Source organism: Ochlerotatus camptorhynchus, unplaced genomic scaffold, assembly GCF_037179485.1.
Source record: "Ochlerotatus camptorhynchus isolate MF236.1 unplaced genomic scaffold, CSIRO-AGI_Acam_v1.1 ptg000291l, whole genome shotgun sequence".
In the NCBI taxonomy this organism is placed as follows: Eukaryota; Metazoa; Arthropoda; class Insecta; order Diptera; family Culicidae; genus Ochlerotatus; species Ochlerotatus camptorhynchus.
The window spans coordinates 1,209,687-1,220,050 of NW_027040780.1; the positions used below are offsets into that span (position 1 = coordinate 1,209,687).

At 42.1% G+C, this 10,364-nt stretch overlaps 1 protein-coding gene across 1 annotated transcript; it reads right to left on the bottom strand.

Moving 5' to 3' along the window:
• Positions 1 to 3,229: 3,229 nt before the first annotated feature.
• Positions 3,230 to 8,032, bottom strand: LOC135706780 (importin-4-like). The gene is made up of 6 exons (XM_065228434.1): positions 7,667 to 8,032; positions 4,220 to 6,769; positions 3,935 to 4,158; positions 3,737 to 3,869; positions 3,499 to 3,676; positions 3,230 to 3,430 (listed from the first exon to the last, which is right to left on the bottom strand). Exons 1-6 carry the CDS (start codon positions 7,718 to 7,720, stop codon positions 3,306 to 3,308), a joined length of 3,264 nt encoding a protein of 1,087 aa, XP_065084506.1. The 5' UTR covers positions 7,721 to 8,032; the 3' UTR covers positions 3,230 to 3,305.
• Positions 8,033 to 10,364: the final 2,332 nt, after the last annotated feature.

Genomic DNA, 10,364 nt, shown 5'->3' on the forward strand with positions numbered 1-10,364 from the left:
TCTTGTACTAATACTCGACTGAAGAAAAACATCGCATTTACCGAATATATATTAACACAGGTACATTTTCACTTAGAAACTAGGTAAACTTAAATTTAATTTTATATAGAAAATTAAATTTAAGTTTACCTAGTTTCTAAGTGAAAATGTACCTGTGTTAATATATATTCGGTAAATGCGATGTTTTTCTTCAGTCGAGTATTAGTACAAGACACTGAAGAAGTCTGCACATTGTAGACGAAATACGCGTATCTGTCAAGGATAAGCAAATAAAGTAGTGGAATTAAATGGAAAATACTAATCCTTCTCTCTCTCATTATACAGGTATTCCACTAAGACAGACGCCCACATTCATCAGGATTCATGAAAGTACTATTAAGCATGCAGTTGAATAAAATGGCCAAGAAGTCGCTTCTTCAATAGACGATTGTTTGTTGGGTAGTACTAGAATTTGGACTAGAATGGAATACGTTAATCGGTTTCCTTGGGACCAATAAGCTAGTCAAGTAGTGAGCCAATTTAAAATAATTAGTTTCCACCGGTTGGCAGTAGTGTTGCCATGTGGTACACTGAAAAATTGAAATAGCAGGTTCGTCACCAAAGTTTTCGAGCCGCTCCGTCTGTCGCTTCGTTTGTGGTATGTATTAGGGTATTAGCAACCGGTGGAAACTTACGATTTTAAATTGGCTCACTACTTGACTGCCTATTGCTGCCAAGCAAATCGATTAACGTACCCCATTCTAGTCAAAATTCTAGTACTACTCAATGTTTGTTTTGATTCGCTTTGAAAGTTTGACAGATAAAATTAGGGGTTCGTGGATTTTCCTATGGTACCTTGCTAGCATAACATCAAATTGAATACAGGAAAAATTGATATCAAATTGAGTTTTCAGTTTGCTCTCACAGCAGAAATAGTTTTCAATGTGGTGTTGTTTATTAATTTATTTGATAAGGCTCAAACGAATTAACTTTACAGAGCCGAGGATTCTTTGTCACTATACAATACATCTCACATAGCCGGCGCCGGTGGTGTAGTGGTAAGCGTGACTGCTTTCTAATACCCTAATGGGTCTGGGTTCAATCCCAGCCGAGGTCGGTGGGATTTTTCTGAGGCATAAAAATCTCTGGTCAACGTCTTCCTTCGAAAGGGAAGTAAAGCCGTTGGTCCCGGCCCATGTATGTTGTGAATGGGTGCGATATCCTACGCAGGTGTGGAAGCTGCCTTCCTGCACATTCGATTGCCGTCAATGGATGGCAATCGATGTCCGTCGGTGATTGGCACTAGATTGCGGAACAGAGACCGACGTTAAATAAAGGAAAAGGACAATACATCACACATCGAGAGTGGCCTGCTTTTGTCGACAGCCGAGTGAACACTGCAATGTGATGCAGCGTTGCCAGATTGTTTTCATGCTTTGAAACTTTTGGACTAAAATCGAATGATGTACTTCCCATGTAAGTCGGAAGAAATTTCTGGAAATATTTGCATTTGTCTCTTAATGGTACCGACAAAACTTCCAGAGGAAGAATAAAGAATATCTTGTGGAGGAAGTTTGAAGGAAGTTCTAAGAAATGTCGGAAAAACATCCGATGGGGATCTTCCAAGACAAATATTGAGAAACTTCTGGAATTTTTAAAAAATTTCGGAAAAATCCAGAAGCCAGAAATTTTTGGAAATCGGAAGCCGGAGAAGCTCAGAAAAACCTTCAAATAAGTCGGAAAAAACCCACGGAGAGTGACTTATGGAGAAACTTCAAGAGGAAGACAAAAGAAACATCTTCGAGAACTCGATAGATACATCCGGTAGAACTTTAAATGAACTTCCTAGAGAAGAAGGAAGAAAATTCCAGTATACACTGGGAGAAACTTCCTAAGATAGATTGGAAGAAACTTCTGGAAAAAGTCGAACACCAGAGGGCTTACGGAACAGTCGAAAGATACTCCTCACATGCTCTATTGATCCAGCAATTTTCATATTCATAAAACATCCCTAAAAACCCCACAATGTCCCTGAAATTTCTCGGAACCTTCCTGATTTGCTCGTCGGAATATCCCATAATTCCTCGGAACTCCTTGAAAGTTCTTGCAATTTTAGTAATTCTAGATAGAGCTGGAATTAGGGCGTAACAGCTTTTGTAAACAATGACTTCTCTCGATGATTTCTCTGAAGCCATGGCTCCCCCTGGCAAATCGATCATTATCGTGTAGAGGAAGGCTTCTCCTAGCCGATGGATATGTTGGTTTGTGTAGGCGTGTCTTGAATTCCGAGAAATGGACGAGAGAAGTCATTGTTTACAAAGGCTGTTACGCCCTAATTGCAACGCTATCTAGAATTGTCTTTGAAGCCGTCACCGCAGAGTTGATCGGGAACAAAAAAGTGAACAGGTAGGAATTTGCTGTCGGCATGAGCGGAGATTAGTAAATAATTTATGGTAGTTATATTAATCAAACAATGACATACTTTTAGATAAAACTTTTATTCCATTTAAGGCTGTATAGTATAGTATAGTAAGATGTATAAACTTAACATATCTTGTTTATTTCAATATCATAAATGATAATTATTTAACTTGAGTGAAAAATCATGAAGTGAATTTTGAATTCAGTACCTTATAATTGTTCATAAAGGTATTTTGTTTTCTACTCATCACATATACGTTACGTGTTTCCGGTTGCTACTTAACTTTGAATATGGAAGGACAAATATATTATTTTTTTCTGTTGCTCTATGGACTTCTGTGTCAGCATTTTTCTTTCTATGGCTCAGTTGTTATTTTTATTGGACAGATTCGACTTGTTTTAAAGTGATAAAAGTTGATATTAGATTGAAAAATGACGGCATGCTGCATGCAAGGTGGTTAGGTATATATGTGAAATTGTAGACAGTAGTGTTTCATTCAATAACGAACTTATTCTAAATATAATAAATAGTCTACGACATATTGGCCTTAACGCGATTTCTTAGCGTTAAGCTCATTTTTCAAACTTTGAAAATAATGCATCTGCGGTGCGAGTACCTAATGTTTTGCAGTAATTAGTTTGAATCAGATATTACTCGCTGTTGTGGTCGGTCATACTAGTGGAAAGCTCATGCATGCTGCCCGTGCGGTGAATCGTTCAATCTTCGTTACCGACTTCTAGCCGTTCCCATTTATTCACTTGTAACCCTCATCTCCATGGATGACTGCACCGTTCGACGACTTGGATGTTCCACCTTTCTTCTCCACACGGCGCACACAAGTCTGCAGATAAGGGTCAATATATGATACGTACAGTTTGCGCATTAAATGCACGCGCACCGACTTCTACTGGAGCGGAAGCGTTTCGACGAAACTGGCAATCTCGGGATCGCTGCGCATCACTTCGGCGAATTTGTCCGGAAAGTCCCGGTTGATCTGCTTGACAAAGTTGAACACCAGATCGCGGCACTCTGTGGAAGCATAAATTTGAGCTTTGTCGTCCAGTATTACCGTCAGATTCATCAAGTGGAATACTTACCGTCATTGTTGTGCTGCTTTTTGTACAGGACCTGCAGACCGATTACTAGAACGCGCCCCAGAAGTGGAATTAGATATTCGTTTCCTTGACGGTAGATCACATCAAAGCAGCGGAACACGGCGAGATTTTCTTCAAAGTCCTCTCGCAGGGGTAAATATTGTACGAACACCGGTAGAACCTTCACGCAAAAGAACAGGGTAAGTAAACTACTTTCAGAAGATTTTGCTGATCGATTTACCTCCTTCATTGGAACTTGACTACTGTTGGTTGAAATGAGACGTGCCAGGGCTCCACAAATGTTATCCAAAGTACCAGCATGCTGCTCCTTCGCGACCACATTGGATAGGGACGCCAAGATTTGCGGGTAATGCCTACAATGGTCAAGAGAACATGTTTGAAATATTGAATAACAAAACAAGCGCACAATCCGGCTCACTTGTAAGAACAGTCGGTTCCGTGCAGAACCATTTCACCGATACCGTACACCGCATTGTTTCGCACCTCATTGTTGCGATCCTGTACGCAAGATAGGAAGATAGGCAAAAGCGACTCGACCCAGTTAGCGGTAAACTCTTTCAGGCCACTGAAGCACTCGGACAATACACCAATCGCGAAGGCGCGCTGCGAGTCTGTGGTTTCGTCCTTGTGTTTGGTTTTCTCCTGATTTAGAATAGTTAAAGGTTAATGGTGAAAACGGTCTTAGGCTACGATGTAAACTTACAATTTTTTGAATGAAGTAAGGCCAAACGCGTCCAAAGTAAACGGCAAATTCGGCCGGAGGAAGGGCACGTCCAAATTTAGGCAGAATATCACCAGCCGACTCGATGATGGCTTCATCGTACTCACTTTCCTCTTGCTCTTCCTCGACGGGTTCGTCAAATTGACAGGCTACTTTACCGTTCAGGACATCAACGATACATCCAAAAATGGCATCCTTCTGTCCGTCGGCTTGCATAGTAGCAGACCCAACTTTCTCCAGAATGTCACTGTATCCATCCAAAGCCGACATGACGACGGTTCGTTCCTCGTCCGTCCGGATAATCTCGCTCAGCTTGGGAATCAAAATCAGAATGGTTTGGTTAACGCCCTCTCCGTTTCCCAGCTCGTGAAGCGATATCACGAACTGCTTCAAGGCATCAATCGAAGCTTTGCGAATGTCTTCGTTTGGATAGTTGATTAGTTTGTAAATTTCTTCAAAGGCGGTTTGAATGAACGGTGCAAACGCTGGTCCAGTGTGTTCGGCAAATTCCATCAAAGCCAATATAGCTTCCTCCTTTTCGTCCATATAGGCATTTTCTACACTGTAGCCAGCGATGTCGTCGTCGTCGCCGCCATCGTCCGTATCTGAACCTTCAATGTCAAACTCCTTGTCGTCTTCTTCGTCGTCGTCGGCACCGTTCAACAGTGCCAGATCATCCCCATCATCCTTGAACGTTGGCACAATTCCTTCCGTACTTTTGACACTTTCCAACATGGACTCCACGATTTTGGACAACGAACCAGCCATGTCCTCCTTCACAGAAGAAGCCATCGAGGCAAACAAATTATAGCAGCTTCTTCGCAGATCTGGATCGTTACAGCCGTCTAACATGGTTAAACCAAGGTTGAGGGTGTCCACTGCCAATGGAAGGAAGTTGTCCTTTCCGATCGTTCTCACCAGGGCAGCAAAGGTGTCGATAGCCTGGGGGCGCAAAGTGCAAATGTCCTCATCTTCCGTTTTCACCAGATACATTTTCAGATTATCGATCAAGCGAGGGAAATATGGAAGCATGTGGACTTTAGCTGCATTTGCAGTGGCGGCAATTGCGGTCAATGATAGCTCCCTCAGATGAACCGTGTTCCGTGAATCAAGTGCTTCGAAAAGACGGTCCATCAAAATTGGTAGATGAGGCGTCAGTTGATCTTCGAGATTTTCGCAGAATGTCTCCAGAGCGTAGAATACCCGATCAATGTGACGAGGTTCCATGCCACCGCTGCGAATCTGCAGGCACAGTTGCTGCAGGAATTCGAACAGGATGGGAAGAATTTCTTCGGCGTATTGCGAGATTTCCGGCTGGAGATGCTCGGAGAACTGTCCCAGGGCGAATAGAGCTGCATTACGAATCAACGGGTGAGCGTCGGTAATGCCGGTTTTGATCACATCCAGAAGAGGTTTCAAGTATTTGCTGCAAATGTGTTCCGAGCAACCTTCAGCAATGACGGCAATCGAGAGATATGCAGCTTTCTTCTCCAGTGGAGAGTTTCCACGGAGGGCTGGTTCGACAAGGGCCATCAACGGAGGAATCAGTTGCTTTGGAGGAATGTGCAATGCCAGTACGTCCAGCGTCTGGGCGGCACAGGTGCTCGGGGTGGATACTTCATTACTACCGAAGTATTCTTCCACTTCATCTTCGATATCTGGATCATTACTCATCAAGCCGAACAGGGCGAATACGATCGGCTCGACATATTTCTGCTTGATGATTATTTTCTTCTTCAATCGAACCAACCATCCGATATAGGTGATGGCTTTCACCCGAATAGAATCATCCAGAGGGCTCTTGGCGATTTCCAAGCAAAAATCGATTAGCAGTGGCACATGAGGGGTTAAAATTCGTGAGGACTCGTCAGCTAGATTTTCCAGGATATCGAAAGCTTCGATAAATTTGAAAGAATCCTGATGAGCAAAACCGAGTAGCGCCTTGGTGACGTACGGGATCGACGCCTGGTAGGTGTTTTCAGCTACTGGATGACCGGTTATGAATCGCACCAAATGGGACATTCCCTGTAGGATGTTGAAGACAACAGGAGTGGCCATATTTCCGCTAGCTTCAGTTGCTACCAGCGCCGAAGAGAACAGTTGGCATACTGTTTCAAAGTGCGGAATTAACTGATCCGGTGAAGTGTCCGCCAAGGTGGCAAATGTGGCTGATCCAACTTCGGCCATCTTGGGATCACTGGAGCTCGTGCTGTCGAACATGAACTTGAGCACCTCGTTCATCCAGACATTGTCTTTGGCCGCTTCGTGGCGCACCAGTATGCCCACGAAAGCTGTGATCGCAGTGCGAACAGAGTTATCAGGTTCCTTGACGATGGCTTCCAGCATACCTTGCTTGATTAGTGCCTGCTGTTCGACCGGAACCTGTTGCCAGTTCCGTAGTTTGCTGAGCTGTTTCTTCAACAGCATGGCACTGTATTTACGGATCTGGGGATCATTGTGGGACACGACGATTTCGCACAACTGGGGAACTGCCTCTGGGCGCTTGAAGGCCTCCTTCAGATCGGCGCTGGCCTGTTAGGGGAAACAATGTTTACTAGTTAGTTCCGAGACATAGTCAAATATACGTATTAAGGTTCTACGCCTTAAAACGTGATTAGATCATAATCATATTATGAGTGCATCATATCTTGTTTCAGTCGTTAAATAAACTAACTCTGATTGAAAAAGAGCCACTTGCAGAGAAGCTTTCATAACAATAATTGCAAACAATTTTGTTCCAAACTGAAAAAAGATAATGGCTATGAACATATCCATCTCTAATAATGCTTCCTTCGAAATCAATTACACAGCTCAATTAAGCCCTATATAAGCTAAACTATGCGGGATGCTATCAAACCCTATCAATAAACCCTCAAGGTTAGTCATACTCAACGAATGGCTGGGGCAATCATCCCGAAAACACGCGGCAAGCAAACTGTGCAGGAATTCTGTCCGCGTGAATCATATTCCATTAAATTAGCTCCATTAGCTCTCTATAACATAGCCAGCGCAGCAAAAACGCACGGGTCCAAAAAAAGAAATCAACACGAGATAAATACACATCCTCTCTGCCTGCAAAGTAAATGCTAGACAACGACGTCGATGGTACTTTCGGTGGTGGAGGCAATAATGTTGAATGAAACAGGCGGTTTTCTTCCTTTCTTTGGTTTCGGGTATACAGTAGGAGGGCGGGTGTTTTTAACTCACCATTCTACACCTTCTGCACCCCGCGCGTTCATTGCGCAAAAGTGGTAGCACGAACGTGTGCGGAGATGCAATGCAATGATGAAAAAAAAAAAGTTTGTAGGTAATACACATGAATGCTAATGATTGCCAAGGTTCTTGATTATCTACGAATCAACGATGGAGTGGCGCTTCTGAATAGAAAAAAAAAATCGGTTTCCGGTTCCGACTAGCCGGTGTACTAACCTGTTGTATTAATTCAGTATCCGCTACCAACAAATTCCGGATGATTTGCTCCATTTTCGCCAATCACGCGTTTGTCCGCCGATACAATACAGGAATGATATTTTTCTCACCGAACGAAACCGATGATATCTAGTGACTGTCTTTCCGTTCTTAGGTCTTCCGGTTTCAAATGCAATTTCTCCCACACCGCTACCCGTGAGTGATCACTGGAACCACGATGCTGCTGGCCACACGCTTGGAATTCGACTACAAACCTCGCGATAAATGGTCATCAAATTTCACACTCCGAACTGCAGATGGGCAGAAGAAAAATTTTCACTCCGCACCTTCCTTTCTGTTGGTTTAGAGATTCTATAACCTAAAAAAAAAATCAAAGTAGCAAAATGTGAATTTTCTGATAAGATTTCGATTGAGATGAGATGCAGCATGGACGTTTAAAGCGGGATTGCAAAGGAGGAAGAAAGATGCACGATTTTAGTACACTTTATACACACTATTCAAATATTCCCTAAAATTTGGGTAACTTTGTACAGGGTCGATGTTATAATTGAATAATCAAAGTGACGATTGACTCTCAGATGGCGAGTGGGTGAAAATGGTAATGACGTTTTGATATCAATTCAGTGCCAACATTTCAAAAAGGCGTAATTGCATTTGTAAACAATGGCTTTAGCCGTCGTTTTCTCGTGAATAAAAGCTCACTCATGAAAAATAATGACACCAGCAGGTAGAGAGATGTTTCCTCTACCAGTTAGCATTGTCATTTTGGAGAGGTAAGATTTCATTCGCGAGAAATTGACGGCTAAAGTCATTGTTTACAAAAGCAATTACGCCCCTTTGAAATGTTGGCACTGAATTGGCGTCTTGCAGTGAAACTTTTCCAAGCTTTCGCCACCTACATTTCGAAGTGAGAACTACTAGAAGGAGGATAGTTTCTAAATTCTCCAAGTAAAACAGACGATTTTTGGGGCAAATCGGTACATAAAGAAAAACTAATAATTTCCGGTGGAAACTTTTGCTTGAATCGTGTAAGAAAACGTGTTTGCAAACTAAGGCCACGGCCAGGGTAGACGCGATTCGCGACGCGACGCGACCAATTCAAAAGAATCTTATTATTTATTATTATTCCTTGCGTGAGTCGCATCGCGTCGCGTCGCGTGTCGCGTCTACCCTGGCCGTGGCCTAACTGTTATTATTTTTGTATGGATCGGAGATGTTTTCATGGAAAATTATGCATAACAAGTTTGCACGCACAGGTAGAGGTTACCTCCTGCGCAGCTGAATTTTTCGGAAAATGGTGAATATGTGCGATTTCCACTAGGACACAGAGAACAGACGTTCAAGTTCGGTAAGAAACTTGTGTAAAATAAGTGGGAACGTCGCCGTTACGTGGTGTTAGCATCTCCTGATTTTCACTATAAATTTTCCACTTTCGACCAATTTGGCGCTAGTATCGATAAATTTTCTGTTGAAAATTGCCACTTGGCGCTACTAGCACTTAGTGTCTAGTGTAATTTGTGCAACGCCAGCGCCATCATGTTGTCAAAGAGGGTTTTTAAGTGGGGAAGTCGCCGTTAGTGGCGCTTAAGTCAAATAGGAATCTTTACACAAGTTTTTAGAGAAATTTTGTTCGAGCCTCCATGTCTGTTCTCTGTGACTAGGATGAAAGTGGAAATTAAGTGAATTTACTTAAGAAAGATTGTATCATCCTGGTGATAATGGAGAAATGGATGTATAGGACGCCAATATTCAATAAATGTTCATTTTAGCTTTTTTAGGTAAACATATTGATGCTCACAATTTTCGACGGAAACCGCTACGGAACTTGATTAACTCAACACGCACCATACTATAAAATGGTGCTCGATGGTTTATAAAGTGATAACAAGATGACAAATCATCTTTATTTTGAGTTATTGAGCAATTTACTTCTGTTTACATCATATGTACGATGCAGCATTGATGGAGCTGTGAAATTAAATGAATATATCTAATGAAAGTTCATCTGGAAAAGTCAAAGATGCACATCAGTATGATCGTGAAAACATTTTCTTCTTCAATTCGAATGTTATATTGGAAGGATTTTACGCAGGCTTGATAAAAATTATGCTTTAATGCTAATTTTCACGAATTTTATATGCAGTCTGTCAACATTATCAACATCATGCCGTGGCGACATCTGCGTTGAGCTTTTACGGCAATCTTCCAATAGAGGTACCAGATATGTTTTACAGTCAGTTGTTGGTAATTCATCGAATGTATCAAGACCAACAATTAATCATGTTTTGTTGTTTTTGACATCATCCACATCCAGAGGGCCAGTCACATTCGAATGTATAGGAATGGTAGGAAACCATTTGGAAATGCATGAAAATTTTCAGTTTTTATTCATTATCGTCTTTATGGGCAGTTTTAGATGTACAAAAATTGCACGAGTGCATTACTATCACAGAGAACAGACGTTGAAGTTCGGTCAGAAACTTGTGTAAAATAAGTGGGACCGTCGCCGTTACGTGGTGTTAGCATCTCCTGATTTTCTCTATAAAATTTCCACTTTCGACCAATTTGGCGCTAGTATCGATAAATTTTCTGTTGAAAATTGCCACTTGGCGCTACTAGCACTTAGTGTCTAGTGTAATTTGTGCAACGCCAGCGCCATCATGTTGTCAAAGAGGGTTTTTAAGTGGGGAAGTCACCG